Here is a 24947-nt window from a genome sequence, read left to right as displayed (position 1 = left end):
CCCAAAGGGCTTCAAGACAGTATGATTAAAATGACCAAAACGCAACAAATCAGGGTTTCACCTTTTCATCAAAGTATGATCAGAATAAACTTCTTACATTAGCTCAAAACTGAGTGGGGATACAAAAGATCTATTAAACCTCTATAAACTACAACTTGAACATTTTCTTTTCCCCAAGGACACCTTTCTCCCATTCCTCTTGTACAACAACCTCTTCAATTATTTCACCTGATCCCACAGAAATGCTGACTTCCCACTTACAGCAAATTCTTGAATGGTTTGTGCCAGCTTTATATAGAGGGCTGTCTATTACCAGTTTAGCATCTGTCTGAATTGAAACTGTCAACAATTTTCTGGGATTACTTTTCTTTAGCCGTGATTCTTTTTGTTCAACATTTGTCTGAACCTGTCTTGTTATACGTTTGTAGAAGTGGCTGAGTATAAAGAACTACCATCTTTAAATGACCATTATAACCAAACACTATATCTAGCTTTGAAACCTGCTGTTTGGGTTTCCCAAATCAGTCTTCTGGATGCCCAAACATAGCTGCTTTCCCCTGTGCAACACCTCTCCACCTGGAAGCAATGGAACTGACTGGACACTCATCTAAGCATGTATTTCAACCCACCAAAAACATCTCAGGCTTTCTTGAAGCCTAGTTCAGTGAAGGTGGCCCCTTCTCCATTCACACTGATATTCCCTCCTCACTCTCTCCTCATATATCCATCTACCAGCAGCTATCACTGCCTACCTGAATGGTGAAGGAAAGCAGAATAGCCCTGCTCTGCACAATAAAAGGTTCAGCAGACAGCCTTCCTTAGCTCCCTCAGACCAGACGTCCCACCGCTTCCCCTGCCCACCTCTGGTGAGGTCTGGCAGAGGCAGGGCACTAGGAGATCTGGGGGCTACCATGGACTGGTCAAAAGTGCTTGGATGAGGAGCTTCTGTCAGCCCAACTTCATTGGCTCCACCTCTGTCAACACCAATCGTGGGACCTGATTAAGGGAGTAGAACATCTCCCTTATGAGGAGAGGCTGAGGGAGCTGGGTCTCTTTAGCTTAGAGAAGAGGAGACTGAGGGGTGACCTCATTAATGTTTATAAATATGTAAAGGGCAAGTGTCATGAGGATGGAGCCAGGCTCTTCTCAGTGACATCCCTTGACAGGACAAGGGGCAATGGGTGCAAGCTGGAACACAGGAGGTTCCACATAAATATGAGGAAAAACTACTTTACGGTGAGGGTGACTGAACACTGGAACAGGCTGCCCAGAGAGGTTGTGGAGTCTCCTTCTCTGGAGACATTCAAAACCCGCCTGGACGCGTTCTGTGACCTGAACAGCAGCTGCCAGTGTTTTTTGTGAAAAGGTGGTTGTACCACTGACAAGGCCAGAAATGTCAGGAGGGAATGGCAGCAAGGAGATGTTCCCAACTGGAAACACATACGTTGTCCTTCCCGACACCAGCGGTGGTTTTGGCTGCAGATTGCCGATCCCTGGTGTTTCAGGGTCCTCTCTGAGGTTCATTTTGGCTTTATGAATTAATCACGACAGGAGAAGCCATTTTAACTCACATGCCTTTAGGAGTAATTATACATTTAAATGATTAAACAAATCAGGAAGAAAACATATCTACTGCAGAACGAAAGCAGTTAACATTGAAATCCTTTTTTATATTAGTATCGCAAGTCGTTTGTAAATAACATGCTAATTTTAGATATGTAAGGAGTTCTGCCATGCCCTGCAAAATAAATTATATTTTATTGGTGCCCGGGTGTTTCATAACTTCTATTTATTTGCTGCAAGAGTGGAGAATTAAGATAGAGTAGTTTATTTCACCAAAAGACTGACAAATGGCTCATTAGACACTTATGGAGCTGAAGCTAATTGTATGATTTTTTGTTGTATTAATTGTCACTGCCTGCTTAACTGGCTAACATTGGTCATCAATACAGAGCTTTTTCCTTTCAATCTCCAAAAGAGAGGTGTAAAAAGAAAGGAGTTTTAAAATAAACAGAACAGTATTTATTTCCTAATATAAACAAAAATATTATTTGGATTGAAGGAGCATGAGGGAGGAGTAAGAGAGGATTAATGTGCTGGCTGTTCCCCACTGGGGCCACCAATAACAATCAATCCCAAACAGCAGTCACCTCACATCATCTAACAGCTTGAATCACAGATATTCAAAGATTCTCTCCCCCTTTTTTTTTGTTCAGATTAAATATCATTTACATTGCATACTTTTTTTTTATTTCGTCGGAGACATAAGGTCAGAATTGATTGAATATGTACTACCTGCATATAATGATTTCCAGTTTTTTACAATCATGTGCTAATGCTGCACAGTAATGGCCTATGGATGAAGAGACAGATGTATTACCAGTCATTCGCTACACATTTGCATTAACAAATCATCATTTAATTGAAGCCCATCCAACAAGTTTATGCTACTTAAATAAAGTTCCTTTCAATAAAAGATGCCACAATGACACATGGTTGTTAACTGCAAGGTAAATAAAAAGTAGTATTTATTTTCTTGTCACTGGTTTAGGTAAGTATTAAAACATACACTTATTAATTTGCATTTTGCTCAGAAATAAACCACCTGACATCTAACATAGCAATCCAAGCTACTATGAGACGAGATAATTCACTTTTAGAAATAATCGTTTTGTAACACCACAATTTCATGCTTTACAGATTTTTATTTCCCCCCAAAATATATAATAGAACATAGCTTATATAAAGGCTATACATGAGTTGTGTGTTAATACTTTTAGGCAAGTTCTAATAATACAAACCTCAAACCCTGCTGTTATCAACATGGGCTACAATTTTTTTTATGTCTCATTGTTGACTACAAACATTGGCACCACACTTAGAAATCTAGTTGCCTTCCTCTACAATTTAGATATTACTGCTTTCTTTTTAATACTGTCTAGGGAACAATTCAGGTAGGTTGTGATGCCCCTACATGTTTCAGATATAGAAAACCACTATCTATTCATTTCTTCTTTCAGAACGTATTGCAAAATATTAAAACCTGAGAAAAAAGCATGTCATAAAATGAGGAACCTATAAAACCAATTTTCTCTTCTTCTAGAGATGGTTTAACAGTACTTTCAGTGCATTCATTTCATGGTACATTTTTGCATCTGCAAAGCAGAATAAAGATATTTTGGTACCGTCTGTTAAACTGACAAACAATACTTCGAAGCTAACATGCAGGGACAAGGAGATATATTTTTAATTGTTTTTTTGGCTTAAATCTACATTTTCTAGAAACCAGAATCTTTTAGGATGAAAGCACTATATAAATGAAAGATGATATTAGTAATAATAGTTGACGTCTTTTACTATGCTGGTATTGGCTTACATCTAAACACATCATTGCAATCTTTTATTTACCTAAATACAAAAATAATCAGCTATTTCCCTTTCCCTGATGATACACTGAAAATAAAATATTTATTTAAAGAAAAAAAAAGAAGTATCTTAGGAAAACTAGAAAATACATTCTGAGAGTCGGAGAGGCAGTGTTTTTCCAACCAGAGAGAAGAGACTTTAAAGACGAACTGATACCTTTTCTGTCCCTGCAGGACTGTGTGGGGATGTGAGGAGAGACAGGGAGTCCCTAGGTCGACCTTTTGTTGTTATTGATTATTGAAAACATAGAAAAAATTTCACCATACCAAGATTGAAACTACAATGTGAAATTCAGAAATATATCTTAAAGCACACTGCAGCATTCAAGAAGAGATAAAACCTAAGATTTATTTCCTCAGACAAGAAACAGTGTATAAAAGCTACAAAATGCAAAATGCAATCCCATACAAAAAAAAACCCTACTGTGATTTGCCTGCATGTTCTTCAAGCTTTTTTTATATGCTAACTCAGAACAGTAATTACAGATCTTGCAAGTTGACTTCTGTTCTCCAGAACTGAGTTGTACGTAAAACATGCCGTTTCATCAAAACAATTACCATTAATCAAAACAGTGAAAGCTAATACCACTCAAGTCCAACCTACTGCTGTGCCCAGCAATATATCAAACTGTCTGTTGTCAAACACACTAAACAAACTTCAACAGACTGTTTTCACTACAAATAAGAGAAAACAAGCTTGCTAAGTATTTTTTAGTCAAATTGCAACCTCAGTAATCCATTCTGTCACTGGATTTTAATTTGAAGTAGTCAATCACAGTCTCAGAAAGATCCATCTTAGACTACAGACAGGTAACTCACTGGGACTAACAAATGAGTACCTGCAAATGATTACTATAGCCCCTAATTTGTTTAAGGATTTATATCCATGTACTCAAGTTTGTTCCTTTACTCTATCAACTTCTTTCAACTATGAGATTTTGAATTTAAAAGAAAGAAGAAAAATTAAAACTATGTACCACTTGTCACTGTTACTGTCCTAGGAACACTTACACCTCTAACAAGTTTAATAATAGTGTATTTTCTTCCACGTTCGTAACCGTTTGAACTACTATTAGCATTTTTTGAAATCTTCATTACAAAGAAGCCACTACCTTAGAATTTGCTTATACATTAACAAAAACCTATCTCCGGCAAGTCAAATTCATATTAAACACAGATCTCATCCACGATGACATATTATAAATAGTCAACAAAAATAGATATACTTACACTTCTCATGGCACCTCCCCTGCCCTACCTAAGAGTCATAACTATTTTCTTAATAAAGAAACACGGCATTTAGTATCTGACAGAAAAAAACTGTTTACCAGTGAAGTCAGTCTTTTTTGCAATTGGTAATCAATGCAGAAACTGAAGTTTTATATAAAAGAAGAGATACAGAAGGACAGGAATATTGGAGTTTAACAAACAGATCAGGCCTTTATTACCAGCCAGCTCCATTATGGATTTGTGAGCTTTGTAAGCCAAGCTCCCCCAAGTGTAATTAAATTTTTATTTATAATGTGTTTGTGACTGTTAACTTCGTGTTGCCTCTGCTTGTTCCCCCCCCAACCCAATGCAAAATAGTATTCCACATTTACTGCTGCAGAGAGAGGCACTATATTCAGTTGCTGCATTCATCTCTAGCCTTATAAGAGATGAGAAGTACAAGTAAATATATTGTGTATTATTTATACACAAACACCCGTGTCTTTAAGCATAGATATATACATATATACTCCTGCATGCAGACGCTTTAAGCCAAAACTGAGGACAAAAGAAGTACATGTCAGTTAAAACTGAACACATGTGAGCAAGCATCACTTTTTTTCTACCAAGAGCACTATTTATCACATATTTATATCGTGGAGAGACAGGAAAGCTTCAGTAAGACAGGGCGATGCAGCTCTGCAGAGTACATTTTAAGCTGCAAGCCATGTCTGAGATTAGTGTAAATGTACCAGGAAAAGGTTCTAAACTCCAACAAAGCCAGAATCTACACTTTATTTTTTTTATTCATTTATAAAGAGGACTTCAAGAAAAAGCCCTCTGACACCAAGAATATATTTTTTAATGTTTTGTATTAACTCTATTCCCTGCTCCATTCAGGTATTACCCTCCGGTACCAATACTTATATTAAAAAAAAAGCTTAATATAAGTAACCACAGGAGGATCTCTTCTCCCCTTGAAAAACTGCAAATAAAGATGTCAGCTATTGAGTATATTTGTGGCATCTCCAGCAGCTGCTGTTAAATACCAGCTGGTCTAGCTGATTAAAATTACCTCCGAGTTGGTAATATAAAGATGCCTGGGCAGCGTTGCTGTATTAATGGATTATTGAGTGAGCGATGAAAACCTTGGCCAGCTGATGCGTTTTATTACAGATAGGCTTTATGATGTGTAATCACTGTAATTTTTATAACTAGAGGAAACGGGGAAAAAAAGAACCTTCTTTCCCCCCTTACACACACTGAAATCAGTTAAACCAGATCTTTTTTTTCTCGCCAGTCTTTTACTTAGGAGTTAGCTAAACAAATAATTTGGTTTTTAATAGTTTCTGCATATGTAAGACTTTATCCACACCTACACATACACGAAGAAAGAGAAACTCTATGTTTAAGGTTACACTGTATTTACCTATTTTACATATGTTTAGGTTTACACATTGGGTATTTATTTCATCCTTTGACTACCAGGCAAGCACTGCAACCGGCTACGTGAGATAAACCCTTGTGCATTATTTAACGCCCGAATGACACTGCAAGCACACCTTATATTCTCCAGGTTCAGCAATTCAAGCAGTGAGGTCTTACGTCTGGTCTCTCCGTCTCCTCTCTCCCTCATTCGCCTTTCCCCCTGCCCCAATCCTTCACGCAGTATGTCCTTTAACAGCCTCTCAAACATTTTTCCCCTTACTAACCACATATTTACCATGTTGTCTTGTTTTCTGATCGTAGTTTGGTTTGCTCCCAAACTTACTGTGGTAATTATGAAAATCATTAACTGTTAGCAGTTTTGGGGATTTAAGAAAAAATAAATGACTGGGCACTTGGAAGATTCAGATATATCGGTGAAACATTATATTACAGATGACTTCTCTTGTGATTCAGCAGCGAAGCCAAAGTTACCTCAAAGCATCTCAAGAAAAAAATACTGCAATTTTTCCAAGAATGGATCAAAAGGCAACTAATGATATCTGAGATTTTTCAGTGGAATAGGAACTGCTGGAATGTAAAAACAAAGTAAAATAAAAAAAGGTCTCTATCGTAACCTTAACTTTAACCTCTTAAATCTCTCTTCAGGAAATGTATCATTGCTCTTCTTTGCTGAACTAGATAATTAATAGTGACTCCTCCACAAAGTTTAGAAAATAATTCAGTTCAAAAACTGAAGCAAGTTACAGAATTTTATTATACTGTATGAAATACTGCTGCATATTATTCCAGCCCACAAAGTACAGGGCGTTGAATTTTTGGGAGACGCTACTACATCACATACATTCACCTGCTACCTCAATGGAGAATTTTTTACTCAGGTTGGTGGAGTTTATGTGAAGTTCTGCAGACAGATCATTTAAACCATTTGTCAGAAGAAAGAGCTGCTCTAAGCCTGGCATTTAATAGATCAAAAGATAATTTAATCAACGAGGTTGCTAAAGGCAAGGATTTTACAATGGACAAACTTTTTTGATTTAAAGGTGAGTCTTAGAAATAATTTTTGGTCCAACCAAAAGTAAAATCACCTTAGGCACTCTCCTCTTTTCTTCATACCAGGAAAACTAAAGCATCTTATGGTACAAATCCAATACCTGAAAATCTGAATATGTGATATACATCTCCAATGAATCACCTGGCTGTTCTGAAACACTTCTGCACTGCCATGACTAGCAGCTGAAATGATGCTATTTTCTGTAAAAGCAAGGAGAAATGCCTATTTCATCAGGTAGGGATGGATGTTGTGGATAAACAGGGGCCTTTCCACTCTTCTTAACTTCCCCATTTTCTTTCTGCAGAACGTCTGAGCAGGGGTAAGGGACATGGGCAAAGCCATTAGGGCAGTTCAAGGAAGAACATGTAAGGTGAAGCTACACTGAGCAGTGAAGCTGCATGGCTCCCTGCAGTACGTAAAAATAGTTGTGCTAGTCCCAAATACCCCAACTTACGGTCATGTCAAGTGCAGAAGGCAGAAGCCACAGTCAGCTGCTCAGAGGAGCATTGCTGTGCAGCACCGGATATATCTCCATTTTCTGTCTGGAGCCCAAGTGGATCCTACAGTCAAAAAGTTATTTTGGGAAGGAGGTGCATTTTCATACTTGTTCCAAAAACTTAGGTTGGTTCTTTTTTTTTTAAATAAAAAATAAAATAATGGTGATTTTGGTTTGGTAAAAACCATGCATTTCCCATTTGCTCCCCTCCTGTAACATATTTAAGCTGGAGTCAGGCATGGGCCAGTGGATACTAAGAGTCATTTTTTACTGGCAAGTATATACTCACCACGTCGTGAAACACCCAAAGCTTTCTCTAAGTAGTTATTCCACGCACATATAGTATAGATATGGTGATGAGAAACCAGGTGACTTTCATCCCTCTGTTTGGAGTCAACCAAGGGACTGCATTTTGCAGCCACGACTGAAAAATAATCCATTTTTTAATGACTTCACAGCAAGAAAGCCTCTCTGTCCCAGCTACCTGTTTCCTGTTTTTTCCTATCGTGCGTTACAGACACTATTTGGAAAACACTGACCCTTTAGCAAGTTTACAACCCAGATGACCCGGCAGGCTGCAGACGCCGCCATTTGGGTTGGTTTCCCTAGGAAACTGCTGGCATGCCACGCGGGGGGCAGGACTTGGTGGGGGCGTGGCTTGGGGGCAGGGCAAGCCCGCCCCTCACCCTGGGCCGGGTTTCAGGTGGCAGCTGCAGAGGCAGCAGGACCCAGAGTCAAATCCCCGTTATCCAAATGGACAGGGAAAAGGAGGGCTCCCTCGACTCTCTGGCAGCGTATTTTTCATGTGTTTACTGAATTTCCATCTTGAGCAACCCTCATGAGAATAAGCAATAAACCCATCCTGAAACCCGCACCGCTGTGAGGTTTTGTGCCTCCTTCTGTGCCTCCTTCTGTGTTGAGGCACATTTAATGCACAGCGTAGAGAGGCATCTCTCTTGGATCTACCTATGGATGGGCCAAGTAGCAGTGAAGAATAAACAGTGTTACAGTTGGAAAAACATCTTATTGAAGATGAAGACTTATTTATAGTTGAGATATAGTGCAAACATGAAAATCTCCGAGTTTCCCCCAGGACTCCTTGAAGTAAGATTTAAATCAATGTCACACATGGGGATTCACACAAAGATGGCCAACTGGAAGCACTGAAGAAGTAAATTATGTTATCTGAGAAGGAAAAATTAAAGGAAGGCAATTCTCTAAACGCTAAAATTATTACAATATGCTAAACAAATATCTTTGCATTTGTAGTAAATACATATACATTGATATGCTCTGAATTAATGGTCAATTTAACATGCATGCTAAATTTTACGCAAAACAAGACTCTTAATTCACTTGGGTTAATAAACATAAAATTCTGATAATTACAGATACAATAATGTCATATGAGCACTTTAAACATATGCTATGGGAATTAAATCCTGGCTATTCCTGCCCACTGAGGACCAGTTTTTAATCTTCGATGCATGATATGTAGTAATGGATTTTACGAGTTGACTTTTTTAAATTTGATGATCAGGTTAATGAAATTTATAATGATATTTTTCACACCAAGTTCAAAATAGTAGTTAACTCCTTGGCAGAGGAATTCAGATTGGACATGTAATGGATGTACCAGCAACTGCTGGTGTGAAAGGATTAATCATCATTTTAGACTTTTATTAAATTAGATAAAATGGGATAGGCATGAATCAGAATATATAACAATTAATCACTGGACTTTATCGAGTCTTTTAAAAATCTTATTTGCTCCTGAGTTGATAACTAATCTAGGCCATTCTGTATCAGTTTGACAAACTCTCCAGATAATGACTGTGACTAGAACATTAATAATATCATCATTTCACAACAAAGTATTTATTCTCTACATGAATTAGTTTTTTTAACATTCGCTTATGCTAAAGGAAATACCCCCATCTTAGTCACCCCAAAACCTTGCAATTCAGCTCATTCTTTGCTATTGAAATCTTTTGCTTCTATATGTTTGCTTGTTTTTTGAAATTTAGATAACGTATACACCAGTGTAAATGTATTAAACTAGCATTTAATGTAAATTGTTACAGCTATACACACTGGAATTGCTAGAAAATAAAAATTGCTAAACTTTTGAAGTTTATTTATTGATCACTGAGAACCACTCCAGTTAAATTACCATAAACCTCAACATCACAACAACTACTAATCCAGCTAATAGGAATTAAGGGAGATGGAAGATACATAATAAGCATCTGGGGGATATGGAATTTATCCCATGAGTGTGGTAAGGAGCTCATAATTTAAGAGTGCCAAAACCCAAGTGCACCATGAAGGTCTTTCCTCACAAGTGACATTAATTGCATATCCCACAGACGCTTATTACATATTCTATTTATACCTCCAAGAAGAAAAATATTCGTTTAAAGTTTAAAGGTTTAGTACTGCTTAAACACAGTGTAACACAGCTGTCTCATGATGTCACAGGGAATATCAAAGGATGCATCAGAGTACAGGGAATATCAAAGGATGCATCAGAGTAATAATGTAAGAAATATTTTAGACAGAAGATAAATCAGGGGATGCATTTTGGTGGGAGAGTCCCAGAGCTCAGATGTACAGTAAAGCAGGATGTATAACTAAGTACTTTGGTTGGATATGGGATTACATCATTAAAAAGATTTTTCTGATTACAGTTATTGAAATAAGAAAAAAGGAGAATTAAATCTATTTCAATCCTTTTAACCAATTTTTCAATATATGTAACATGTCAAACCATTAACACTAATATATGAATTGCTAAGGTCAAAGATGCCATTATCTTTTCTACTGTTCAGTCTATACAAATATAAATATGTCATCATTAACGTTTCTAGACATTAAGCAACTGGCATGTTGCAAACTTTCTGTGGGAATGATTTCTTTTCTTCTATTGCCTGATTATTCTTTTGTGATTTCTCTCATAGATAAGCAAGACAATGAGGAGAATTCTTTGATTCAGGATATCCCATATACTTCTAGTTAACTGTATGTGAATTATTAAAAAAAACCCAAAAACCTGATATTGCCAATTTTGCATGTCCTTCCCACGTGTACTTGTTAGAAGAAATAGAATAAACCACAAGGTCCAAGCTTAAACTTCAACAGCTCACACAACATTTATTGACGTAAATTGTAAACAACTAAGGACTGTGTTTAGATGTTGTCTGGAATTTTGATTTAAGCACTGTAACGATATTTAATAACATACAACGTATTACACAGTTCTGCTGCTGCTGTCTGCACACGTGGGTATGTGTATAGATTTATCCAAGGTATCAAAATATGTTTTACAAACTTCTCCACCTCTGCTAATAAACACCTGGTAGCATTATTGGCAGGAGCAATAGCAATCAGAAGCAGGGGGAATTTCATTATGTTATATTTTATTACCTTATATTATAGTATGAACTTAAAGGACAGAAAATGAGAAATTTCTTTTCTCTCTCCCTTTGCTCAATACCAAGAGCAAAATAAAATATATTGCTTGTTTGGCATTCAAAGATCACTGTATTGGACACTTTTTCGGACTTCAAGGACAAAAAAAATTATATAAAGATAATCAGAGAAAGCATGCTAACATGGTCCTAATTTCAAATAAAGTGATAAGAAGTAAAGAAAAGCAGATCATTAAAAATCACAGACGACAATGTAAAGGTCTATGAAAAGAGATGCTCTCTTGTGGACTTCCCAAGCTGATGTTATATTGGGTGATGCTGTTTGCTTCTCTGAAATTTGGGAAGAATTATTGTCCTGTCATCAATACATTCAATACTGAATAACAAGGTCTGGGTGCATCCACTGCTGCCTTTCCTTATAAACACTGCTATTGGGAAATTCAAGGAAGTCATCAATAGCAGTCGATATCAAGCTGCAAATGGTATGTTAAGAGAGTTTTCAGAGGAAGAAAATATAAGAGCAGCACTCCTGGCTTTCTGTAAAAATTCCAGTGTGACTCATTCATTGATTTCAAAACATGTATTTGAAACCAGCTCCTACTCTTGTCTGCTTTTGTTCTTTTTCACTAGGCAATTCTATTTTGCAGTGCTGTGCACAGATTTTCTCTTCTTGCCAAAATGTGTGGGACCTTCACGCTAAGTTATATAACTTAACCCTTTAGGACCTCGTGCTATTACATTCAGTACGAGGGGTGATGAAATATTCTTGTTATTTTTACAGCATTAATTTGGTAAAATAATTCTATTTTTAGAAATGTTTCTCAAACATAATTTCTCATTCTTTACCTAGACTAAAATATCGTGAATTCGTACAATATGCAAAAGTTACACAAAACTGTGTACCCTAATTAACATCACTACTCTTGAACAACCTATTCCTGTGACCTGTGTTAATGGATTTTATTCTTCAGATATGGCTGGCTTGCTTTAATATTTCATAGGATACTTTTAAAAATTCTTGCTCAAACCCACATCAAAACCAGAAAAGATATTCAAGGCATGCACCCATTTGGAACAAGAGTTTTTTTCATTGCTGAAGCTTCTACAACTCTAGCAAGATGTTGGAAAGAGGTTCACAATGTCATGGAGAACTACTATCCAGCTCACCCATTTTAAAAGTTAGGACAGTCAGTTGTATTATTTTCAGGGCAGGACCTTTTCCTGTTGCACACACTTCCAATGCCGCCATGTATTTATTCAACTCAAGAACTCCCAATAAAACAACTGTCAGAGAAGACTCAGAACATAAATCCGAATTATACAGGTTGTCTGCAGAATTCCCCACCTTCCCCCCCTGCCCCACCCCAAACCTCTCACCTCAGTCTGTAACATTTGGGTAGACTGAAGGGGGAGAGAGCACTGTCCACAGGAGTACAAATGGCTATCCAAGTACTATGCTCAGTATCTGAAGTGGAAAAAAGAGCGGACTGACTTGATACCTGGTGAACTATTACTTTTGTGGGGAGAAAAAGCAAAAACGAAGCATTCTTCCCAACGCTGACACTATACTGCCTTTCATTTTCCAGATTAGCTGTATTCTACTGGGCAGCTAGACGCCTTTAGAGAAAATGCAGACTGGCCATTTTCCTACAGAATTACTATTTCACTAATTTTCAACAACATTTTCATTAGGGATGAATTGTGGTTTCAGGATATAATTTTCTGCTAAAACTAAGGACTCAGACGAAAATGACCCCGAAGAGCTAGATGATTAACATGTCCTCCTAGGCCAAGGGAGACTCAGACCCAATATCTTGCTATCCCTGAAGTTGACACCCCACACCTTAAGGCAGTTCACTAACTATTGCTTTTTTCTCAAACATAATTCCCCATCATTCTTCTCCCCACCCATGAAAATCCAAAATGACCTAGTTTGTTCTGACATGGAATAACAACGAAATATTAAAAACTTTTGAGTTTTTTATGAAAACTAACTCCTGTGCTTCCAACAGGCCTACATTGTGCATTTAAGTATTTCATGCTCATTTGTTTAAAGATTTCAAACAAAATTCTCTTTTCTGCACTACCCACTTGATTCCAGTTGTGTTTAAAGACAACAGTATAACTTTTAAATTTTACAATTTAGGCACTAAATTGTGTTTACTATCTCTTGCCATTGCTCTTGTTGAATGTCCGCTTTGTATTCTATCTTGTTGAGGGTCCTTTCTGTATTCTAGCAGAGGCTTCTCTTTGTGCGGCTCTTTTTTTATGTGCATCGAGATGATGCAAAAGAACCAAAAGATTCTCAGGGCAACCTTCTGTCTGTATTAGTCTTCAGACTATCTTTGGGTATTGGCTTTTATCTTAAGGACTGATGACAGGATGATCTTTCCCTGCTGGATGATGCACATGGTTCTCTTCATTACTTTATTATCATCTCTAAAGGTATGTCTTCACAGGAAAATAAAGGGTGTGCTAGTAACATATGTTTGCATGCCCAATACTAACTTGATTCAGATAGACCAAGTAAGAATAAGCAGTGAGGATGAAGCAGTGGTTAACAAAAACATGAATTATCCACAGGCCCGGATTCTACGGGAAATGCTTTGGTTGTTAGCAAGTGCTCAAGTCCAAAGTGCTGTATTTTGCCTACTAGCATGACATTAACATGGGCTTGTTAGCAGTTTCGTTTTTTAGGCATATGCTGAGATAATTGCCTTCTGCGACAGTTACTTGACCTACCTATTGCCTTTTCTGTACCAATTTCCAACACGAGTTTTCTAGACTAAGTTCTGTGTCATTCAAAGAGACAAAATGATGCATTAAACTAAATGGTGCTGATTGATTAACCTGGACAGCTGATGTGATTTAAGTATAAAGAAAGCAAAACAGTAGTAAATACTTGATATATGGCACCTTAAATTCCTTACTAGAGTAGAACTTCTCCATTCATTGTTCAGCTTTTATAGTCAATAGCTACTGACTACAAAAGTAAAAGAAAAACAAAAGACAAAGACAGCCTTCCAAACACCTGTATATATTCCTAGTAAATTCATCATAGGTTTCAGAAGATATTTATTCTATTCAAATCCACTGGTCTCTAAGCCTACTTATGTTTATGCCACCAGGTATTTTTTTTTTTAAGGGTATGTGACAAAAGTCAAAATGGAAGCTTTCTTGCTTGTTTCTTTCGCAGATAAAGATAATTCCGTGTACTTCATATGGGAAGCACATCACCTGCAAGGAGCAACATAATGACAAATCTGCATTCCATCCTCACAGCCATCCAGTACTACTCATTATCATCTCAGCACATAATTATGTGGCAGGAGAGTAAAATTCAGATGAACACTTTTGACACCTCAACCAATCCTTCATTCTGTTTATAGAGTGGGCTTTTACATTATGTATATGCTAAAACCTTATGTCTAAGGTAAGACTAAAATACTACTTGTGACAGTCGTGAAAAAGGATAAAATTGAAAGTTCATCATACTATTAATGTTCAACCTAATACACAATAAGAAACGGCGCAAAATGAAATACACATTTTTTCAACCAGTGAACCAGAAAGCATTTCGGAGAAACTCAACAATGAGCAACAGATATCTATCATTTAAGAACATGAAACAGTGAGTAGCCTCACTTCAAAACAGAAGAAAAGCAGCTTCTAGAGTTAAGTAGGATTTGCTTGCTGCCTCAAAGTAAGATACCTACCCTGATGCTTCAAGAGTTGTCCACATTTATTTGCACAGAGCAAATCCTTTGAGTGTGTAAACCATTGCAATACAACTGGTATGTTAACAGTAGGTGAGGCAATGCCTCTCTCCATCTAAATACATTGTAGCTTTCTAAATTAGTTTAAGATGTGTTTTCTTCTGTCACCTAACTTTGAACTTACAGGTTTCTTCTTACAATACTTTTTTCACTATGCAAGATAGAATTCATAGTAAAGTCTTCAGATGTCTGAGTCAGTCCCCAAAAGCTTCATCTAAAAATCCAGTAGACTGTATCTCTTCTTAATTTGCAGGACCAACAATTTGATGGTAACCTTTCTTAGAAAGGCCTGTTCATATGGCATTAAATCCTTAACAAGCCCTCTACCGACAGACAAATTAGGATTTATATTCCATTAAAATCTGCTTTATATGTAATGTTTCTGTTTGTTTAAGTCAAACAGAAAATAATTACTTGAAATCAACAGCAATACCAGTTACTAAGTTCAGGATTAATTTTGTCCTGGACATTCAAATGAGAATTCTTACTTTGTTCAGACAGACTGTATTTGCTTAGTCTTAGCCATTGCTAGATACTCATTTACAGCAATGCCAGATTTTGGTGATTCCCCTACTACATGCACAATAGCTCAAAGTTGCTTTCATTGTAATTGCTGTCCAATTAATTGATGGCACTGGATTAAAAACTACAGAGGAACTGTAATTGGTTTGGACAATGCCATATATAATCTCTCTCATTTTTTTTGTGAAGTGTGAGAATTCAAAATAAACCCAGGCATCCTGGATCATCTGTAAAGTTCTCCTTACCAAAACTGATCTTCGATCTACTTTTTCTGGAGCTCATGAAGATTTCTTATTCTCATGACTAGTGGGATATTTTTTTTTTTTTCTGATACTATGAATATGATTTACATTCCTTTACTGCACAGGTAAAATCCTTTAAATTCTCCCTCCAGACACCAATATGGTTACAGAAAAGAGTACTGCCTGATACCATAATGGCATGGGAAAGAAACTAGAACAGGTGGATGCCCCACAGCAGTGCTCATAGCAAAGCAACTAAGAACAGTAATAGTGGAGCAGCACATCTGCTGTTGACTTTGCTGTAACATAACCTTTCCAATGCTATCTCCAAATCTACACTCATGCCTAGTTACCCTGTAAGTTAGTCTGCATCCTTCTCTTCTTTTTTTTTTTTTCCTTTGCTTCATGGGATAGGCTTTTTCCTGAAGTGTAATTGTGGTATCAGCCTAAAGGGCTGAAACTGCATCTCGAACTGCAGTAGGCAGTACGTCTATCTGATTGATCATCATAAAGCAGAGTGGCAGCGGGAGGCAAAGTCATCGGCATTGAATGTTCTGAGAAGGCCTTTTTTGTACTGAGATTAAGCTATCATGAAATATTTACACTCACTTCTGCATGTGCTTTATTGTCTGTTGGATATGTGCTTAGAAAGAGTTTGCTTATACCAATATAAAACTGCCATCAGTGTTATGATGCAGAAGTTAGTGAGTTTATGCCAACAGTTAATTTTTTTTCTTAAATAAAGCTTTTTGTTTTTTCTGTGTGTATATTATTTCTATACAACTCTATCATATATATTTACATGATCTGGCTCTATTATTGCATGTAGTTCTATGAGAATTTCATTTGATGCAATATAATTCACTTCGAAACACTCAGTACATAAAATAAAGTATTAATAATGATATCACGTGGGACTTTTTCAATTGATTCTTTTTTTCAATGACATGTAAAAGAAGTCCTCTACTACAAAATACTATAAATGGAAAAAAATGTCCTAAAATACAGATATATGAAGACCTTCCTCAAACCTTGTCCTTTCTCAAGCTGAGAGCACAACCTGCTTAATTTGGCACTGCAAACACTGTCCACTGCAGAAACTGCAGAATGGTTGTGCAATAATTATTTTGTACTTTAACATGAATTAGATGTAAGGGTCAAAGAAATTAACACTAGAACACCATTTAACCTAGGACATTAATCATTGTTAACTCATCTAATTTTACAATTAAACTGAATATTCAATCTGTCAACCTTTCAGAGTATCCAATCTTTTTGTTCAATCTTAGCGTTTTTTTGTTGTTATTTAGAGAAAAGTTTATTATCAGGAAGCATGTCACTGAACTGTTAATGTAATCAATTCCATTTTATTTTAAAACCATTCTTGTGCTTTACTTTACAAAGTAGAAAATTAGACATGATTAGATAATTATTACAGTTTGGTTCGACTGCATGCCATTTGCAGTGCTACCAGGAATGTGAAACAATGTTATTCTGCAAAACATTATCTTAGGGTCTAAAAATAAGCTAGAGACATGGCAAATGAAGAAGACTAAAGAATGATAAGACACAAGGCCTTTATCTCTGTATTGCTCGTTCCATTTCGGCTGATATTAATAGCGGCTGAATAATTATCACAGGGATACTCAGCAGCTGACTGCAAGTGAATGAATGTGCGGTCTCACAATATATCCAGCTACAGAAATTCCTGTGCTAACGCTGCTACTGTATATGACACCAACTTGAACGACCAGAGCGCAGAGGTATGGCATAGCCAGGACCCTGGTATACCTTGCTATACCTAACAGCGTTCTCTTTCTGATCTGCAATGAAATGAGATGATAGCTGGGTAATGCGAAGCCTGTTCACTGATGCCCTCCAAAAGATAAAGAAATCCATCACCCTGAGCTAAAACTTCACAAAATGTAAACTACCCAGAGAAACGAAGATTTTTTCTAAACTGGCAGCACCTCCTAGCATGCAGCCTGGCATACCAGGCTGCGGCAAATGACACCACGGTTTGCAGAGGACTAACTGATGAAGAAAAAAATACAGATTTTTCACCTCGATATGATAAACACTATAATGAGTATACTTTCCCACGAAACCAGCATACAACCTTTGCACTACTGGACAGCAATCAAAATTCATGAGTCGTACCACACATACTGAAATGCCTGTTAAAGTTGGTCTTGTAAGGAGGTAAGCAGAATTTCAAGAAGTCTGTAATCACATTTTATTTTAAAGGACAGTTTCTGAACACAGAAATGTACAACAGACTAGGGTACCTGACCTCCCAGCAGAACAAGTCTCCCTAGTGTTTGAAAAATAAAAGGACTATTTATAAACATCAAAGGTTGAAATGAACCACATGAAAACTCAAGGAGTAAGTAAGAATTGTTTCTACCTTGCCCCAGAATGTTATAGAAGGATGCAAAGTATAAAATACTGTATTTTTTAAAAAGTACACCGTATAACTTGTTCAGACTAGGGGAGACTGCCACTAAATACAAGTCTTTCATGTTGATACTTTTCACCAGGAATGCCATAATATCTTTTGAGGGAAGTTCTCAGTCTTCCTTTTACCATTTGTGTATTTTCTGAGTGATATCAAGGCTGACAGATGAATATTTATTATTGGCAAATCCAACAAACTTCAGTAAAACAATAAACTTCAACAAAAAGCTCACAAGAATTCTGCATTTGAATTATGTTTAGCAATTATTAATAACCTATTATGTTTAAGAAATGCCGTTTCTAGTTCAAGAAGTGTTAAATATAGGAAAAGATCCGGCATCTGAGACTGTCAGCTGGCTCACTACTGGAAATTACTTTTCTGAAGAGTTCAGACATCATTAAAGGTGAGAATAATACAACACAGTCATGTTCCTTTCCCTTTCTTTTTCTCCTGTCCTCTACATTAGATCAGAAATCAGAGAAGCATATGACCTCACAGGCAACCTACTTTCCTCTTCTGCCAATGCAGACTCATTCTCCATGATACCACCCATTTCTAAGAGCTTTTCAAAGCCTGTTTTTAAAATATTCTGATGGTTTATCCATTGTTAATTTTGATATATTATTTTACAGTCTAACAGCTCCCTGTTAGTAAGGTTTTCCTGATAGTCAGCTTGAAGCTCTCTCTCATAATTCATTCCCTTAACTGTAAATTTCTTTATTCAGATTCAGTTCTATTTATGCCACACCAGACTGCACTGTTCTTCTGTTATTATAATGTTGTTTTGAGCTAAAGTCTAATTTTTTCTTTCAATTATTTCTCTTACTGAAAAGCAAAATCTTATACTGAATTATTTTTGCCCCAAAATATCTGTTTGCAAACTTCTGAGGTTTACCTTATTTTATTTTCTGTGTGTTTCATAAGCCTCCATAAAAAAGAAACACTGTCTTTTTGTTTTTCTTGGTATTTATACTGCCTACTTATTCATTACTACCCCTGACGTTTATTAGGGATGCTTGCTTTCTCTTCCAGACTAGTAAAGATATTAAGCAAACACACAACTCTACACTATGCAAAAAATTCCGTAATAGGACAATCTGTCCTCTTCATACTTCTAATACCTTGAGTTTACTTGGCTTATTCTTCTTCTCCCTGTAACCCATTCCCATCAAAACTACTTAAATAAGCTTTGTAGAATTACATTTATCTTCCTAATATATGTTATTTTTAAGTCTGGGACTACTACTGAGTCTTAGTTCAACTCTCCTCTTGAGGGTATACTATGTTGAAGCATTTTTCCATTTTGCTATACATCAAATTAGACTTTAATGTTAAGTATTGCAGTTATGGCCTGATATTTACACAGTCGCCTTTTCCCTCCCTTTCTACATTATCTATTGAGTTGTAAAATGTAATTCACAATTGCATTTGGGAATTCACACCTATAAATTAAACCCTTTTTTTTTTCATTTAAGGCAAAGCCAACCTTATTTTAAGTCATTCCAAAAAGTAAAAAAAAAACTAAAAGTGTCGTTTTTCTGTCACTGCAACTGCACATATGGCTTGCCAACTTTTTAAGGAATGATCAAAATGAATTAAATGTCTAGAATTCCAGACGATGAAGGCAAAATTCTTCCTCAAAACCACAGTCAATTCACAGTTCCTTATGGTTCATCCAAGTTGCGTGCTCTGTATTGACCCAGACTGACCTCAGCAGCTATAACTGGTTTGGATGCAATGCTGTGCAAACACGTGGACAAGGCCACATCCAAAGTCGCTTACTAGCCTCCCTGGAACGGAGGCACACAATACACAACCAGCTGAATGGATCTGAGACAGCTTAAGGGAAAAAGGACTTCCTGGGCTGACTCCGCATACAGACACTTTATTATCTCCATGCCTTAACTTTTAACATGCCCCATCACACCTGTATTACATTACCAGTATCCAAAAGCCCATTATTGCAATAGGGGAAAGTTCTCTGATTCAGAACAGGTGATAAAATTAAGTAAAGAAAGCATTCAACGCTAATAATTTTCCCCTTCCCCCTTCTTTGTGTCCTATTATCCCATTTCTTATAGGAAAACCACAGGTAGAATATGTACTCGATTCAGTACATACTTCATCACTGCACTGGGAGTCTTTGTCAAATTCTCTAATATGTAGCTGAACAGACTTTATCTGCACTGGGAATGCCACTGTCACAAACACAACAGGGGTGTCATTTACTGTAATGCTGTCAATTGAATAAGTTCTAAGAGATAAGAAGTATTTTTTTTTAGCCTCATTCCTCTAACCCTAAATTTAAAGAAAAAATGTCCTAATGAAATAAAAATAGAAGGAATTAAATTAAATAATGCTTTGCAAACACTTACAGTCCATAAATCTGTGGAGCAATTTCCAGTCGGGTCAGATGCATGTACAGTTCAATATCATGTTTCTTCAGCAGATGATCTTGAATTTGGTTTACCTTCGCTACAATAGCAATGGATGGGCCTAAGTCCTGTGGCCTTGCAAATGGCATAGGTGGAATCATCGCATCTTTCTCCTGCAGACACCGAAAATGGGAAAAAAAGAACATCCCATGAAGCCTTATTGTCTAAAGGGATTGTCTACAAGTGATCTGTTTTGTTCTAATCATTGGCTTCCAAATAAACACAAAAATATTAATAACTCATCTCTTTTCCAGCAAAAGACTAATCTCAAGTATCCACTTCAGTGGAAGGTATTGTGGGATTCCCCTTCCCAGGCATGCCAAGGTTCATCCCCTCATTCTGCATGTCAATTTTTACGTGTGTGCTTTACTTTTCATGCTCTGACAAAGTGTTGACAGCTTTATTTTAGCTTTAATATCAGCAGTCTGTGTCAGTCCAGAGCAAAGCAGATGAATGGTAACTTAGTAGAGAATATATGCCCTCAGAGGACAATAAATTGCATACCTAAAGGTTGTGCAAACTATGTCATGATCTACAACATGACACACACCAAGTGAAAACAGAGGAAGAAAACTACTGGAGTATCAGCATCCTTGAACCTGATACTGCTTTAAATTTTTTCTTCTTGCAAAAGAGTGAAGTATTATTGAAAAAGAAACAGAATGTTACAAAGAAATGCAGCAAGTAGTGAACGCCACTGAATAGGAAACATGTAAAAAGGAGGATGAGAAATAAAAAAAGAACAAGTCAAACCTATCAAGAGAAAGATTGGGGAAAGGGAAATGGAGAATATAGCTGTCAGGAACAATGTTAAAGTTATAAAAGAGGAAAAACTGTAACAGTAAGGAGAGAAGATTTTGCAATGACTTTGTTGCAATCTGTCATCATGGCTCTCTGACCTGAAAGCTTCACTTTAAAAAAATAGTTATTGTTTTTCTACCCTTTTGCTCAGTATATTCATAGAGAAGCATTATCAAGGTCAAAGGGTTAATACTTTCAGAAGACTTCATTACAGCTTGAACTGTTGAAAGACATATTCACTTGGTTCAATACAGTGAAAAGCACATTATTTTTAACATTCAATAACAAAGAAAGGTGTTTTTTGTTGTATAAACTACCCCCAAGGTTGTTTCCTATGGTTATACTTCCCTCTTCAACCCCATTCTCTCTGAATCAGCATTTTAAAAGGAAGGAAGAGAAGTACCCATATTTCACAATCATTTACAACACGGTTCAAAATTCAAGTGGGCAGCAAACATTTAATAATTTCTACCAAAAAGCCTATTTTTTATGTTTATCTCCTTTGCTTGATATATTTTTTCTTAATTATTCCATTTCTGTACTGCAGAAAATATTGTATGATGCTGAGCAGTGATTTCAGGTAAAATGTTTCTATTTAAGGATCTGATTGATTATAAATTGTATCTTAAATTCTGCCTAATTGTTGCTTTGCTATGGCAATTGCAGCAAAGGGACTGATCTGTCTATTACAGTGCAGTGGTTTTGCCATGCTATTGTGGTACCAAGACATATTCATTTAAGATGCCCTAGCAAATTGCTTGACAAAAGCTCCCTCAGACTGTCAAATAAAGCTCACTGAAATGGCATCCTTTCATTCAAAATCTTTTCTGTTCTACCAAACAGAAATTCAAAATAAAACGTCTAGCATCTTAGGGGTAATAAGAAATGTTGCTACTTACTTAAATACTAAAGTTCTTCACAGGTACATTGAGAAAGGATATTTCTCCTACATGCTTTTTTAGTTATTCTATTAACTTCTTCATCACCAAATTGGGCAGCCTTTCTGATTTTTGTTTCTCCATTGTATGGCTATTTCCTATTGTTGTTTCAGACCCATTTCATTATTTTCTTTGTCACATGCTAATGTGACGCAAAATACTGAAAAAGGGTATCCACTAATCTCCTTCTAATCTATACAGAAAACCACTCTTGAAGTATGATATGATAACTTTGCCTTAATGTTAAATGCCAGTCTATAGTAATTTTTTGCATAAAAATATCAATTTATCTTTGAAACTAATCATACAAGTCTAACTCTACGTATCCATAGACTGTGCATGTTCCATGAGCTGGCACATGCCTGGGGTATGAACTTTATTCTGGTTTATTCAAGTTGAGTTTAATTTCAGCTTGACCACTTCATGCGCTCATAACTCTGATGACTCAACGGATCTGTATTTTTTTCTCAACTATAGGCATAGATTCTTGTATAGAAATCTCAACATCAAAATCTTTCTACTTGAACTTGTAATATGAGAAGACTACCTAGTTAGTCAGGTGCACAAGTCCATGGGACCTGATGAGGTCCATCCATGGGTCCTGAGTGAACTGGCGGATGAAGTTGCTAAGCCACTATCCATCATTTTTGAGAAGTTGTGGCAGTCTGGTGAAGTTCCCACTGACTGGAAAAGGGGAAACATAATCCCCATTTTCAAGAAGGGAAAAAAGGAAGACCTGGGGAACTACAGGCCAGTCAGTCTCACCACTGTGCCTGGCAAGATCATGGAGCAGATCCTCCTGGAAACTATACCGAGGCACACGGAAAATAAGCAAGTGATTGGTGACAGCCAACATGTCTTCGCTAAGGGCAAATCATACCCGACAAATTTGGTGGCCTTCTATGATGGGGTTACAGCGCTGGTGGATAGGGGAAGAGCAACTGATGTCATCTACCTGGACTTGTGCAAAGCATTTGTTACTGCCCCACACGAAATCCACCCCACACGAAATCCTTGTCTCTAAATTGGAGAGACATGGACTTGATGGATAGACCATTGGAGGATAAGGAATTGGCTGGATGGTTGCACTCAAAGAGTTGTGGTCAATGACTTGATGTCCAAGTGGACACCGGTGACAAGTGGCGTTCCTCAGGGGTCGGTATTGGGACTGGTCCAGTTTAACATCTTTGTCGGCAACACGGACAGTGGGATTGAGTGCACCCTCAGCAAGTTTGCCGATGACACCAAGCTGTGTGGTGCGGTCGACACACTGGAGGGAACGGATGCCATCCAGTGGGACCTTGACAGGCTTGAGAGCTGGGCCTGTGCGAACTGCATGAAGTTCAACAAGGCCAAGTGCAAGGTCCTGCACGCGGGTCGGGGCAATCCCAAGCACAAATACAGGCTGGGTGGAGAATGGATTGAGAGCAGCCCTAACGAGAAGGATTTGGGGGTGATGGTTGACGAGAAGCTCAACATGAGCGGGCTATGTGCGCTTGCAGCCCAGAAAGCCAACCGTATACTGGGCTGCATCAAAAGCCGCGTGGACACCAGGTCGAGGGAGGTGATTCTGCTCCTCTACTCCGCTCTTGTGAGACCCCACCTGGAGTATTGAGTTCAGCTCTGGGGCCCCCAACATAAGAAGAACATGGAGCTGTTGAAGCGAGTCCAGAGGAGGGCCACAAAGATGATCAGAGGGCTGGAGCACCTCTCCTACGAAGACAGTCTGAAAGAGTTGGGGTTGTTCAGCCTGGAGAAGAGAAAGCTCTGGGGAGACTTTATAGCAGCCTCCCAGTACCTGAAGGGGACCTACAGGAAAGCAGGAGAGGGACTTTTTACAAGGGCATGTAGTGACAGGACAAGGGGGAACGGTTTTAAACTGAAAGAGGGTAGATTTAGATTAGATATTAGGAAGAAATTCTTTGCTGTGAGGGTGGTGAGACACTGGAACAGGTTGCCCAGAGAAGTTGTGGATGCCCCCTCCCTGGCAGTGTTTAAGGCCAGATTGGATGGGGTTTTGAGCAACCTGGTCTAGTGGAAAGGTGTCCCTGCCTGTAGCAGGGGGGTTGGAACTAGATGATCTTTAAGGTCCCTTCCAACCCAAACCATTCTATGATTCTGTGATTCTACGATACTCAGATTAGCCTTTACATCATTAGTTGTCTGTGGGTTTCAAGCCATCTTCACAAAATCAGAAGATGGACTCTTAAACACTGGCTCAAGTGTCAAAAGATTCTGAGTATCAAAACTAATGCAAGCTTCCTCTTATGGAGAAGTGCCAAAACTGGAGTTATTCGTCACTTGCAGCATTTGTGCACCTTGGCATAATGCAGCACTGACACATTGCTGACTGTCAGACTGACTGACTATCAGCATGGCTGAGTGCATCAAATAATATATGCTGGCTTGCCATTTTTAAAAGCATAAGATAAGTAAATGGTATCCATCAAAATGTCGTTCATCAGCATCTCAGAAATTAACCCCATTAACAGAAATCTTCAAAGCATGACAGGATCTGTGGGGACAGAAGTTGCAATCAATAATCAGTGCCTTGGCTGTCCATGCCTCCTGATTTGGTGCACTCCACCAAGAAGCTTAGTGGATGACTAAAGTGCACATGATATGTCTGTTGTCTCCTCCCACGCAATTTGGTTGAGAAAATGACAATACATGTAGTCAGTTGAAATCGCTCCAAAAAATCACATCAGCTGGTG

At 37.6% G+C, this 24947-nt stretch overlaps 1 protein-coding gene across 1 annotated transcript in view; it reads right to left on the bottom strand.

The window, feature by feature from the left end:
• The window catches only part of TBC1D5 (TBC1 domain family member 5), a 350320-nt gene that overhangs the window by 119930 nt on the left and 205443 nt on the right, over positions 1–24947 (bottom strand). The window contains exon 14 of the mRNA XM_068404675.1: positions 20435–20607. Within this exon, the coding sequence (XP_068260776.1) occupies positions 20435–20607 (173 nt within the window). The remainder of the gene's footprint in view (positions 1–20434; positions 20608–24947) is intronic.

This window comes from Nyctibius grandis, chromosome 7 (genome assembly GCF_013368605.1).
Source record: "Nyctibius grandis isolate bNycGra1 chromosome 7, bNycGra1.pri, whole genome shotgun sequence".
NCBI classification, from domain to species: Eukaryota; Metazoa; Chordata; class Aves; order Nyctibiiformes; family Nyctibiidae; genus Nyctibius; species Nyctibius grandis.
The sequence above is the reverse complement of the archived record's forward strand: the minus strand, read 5'-3'. Positions and strand labels throughout refer to the sequence as shown.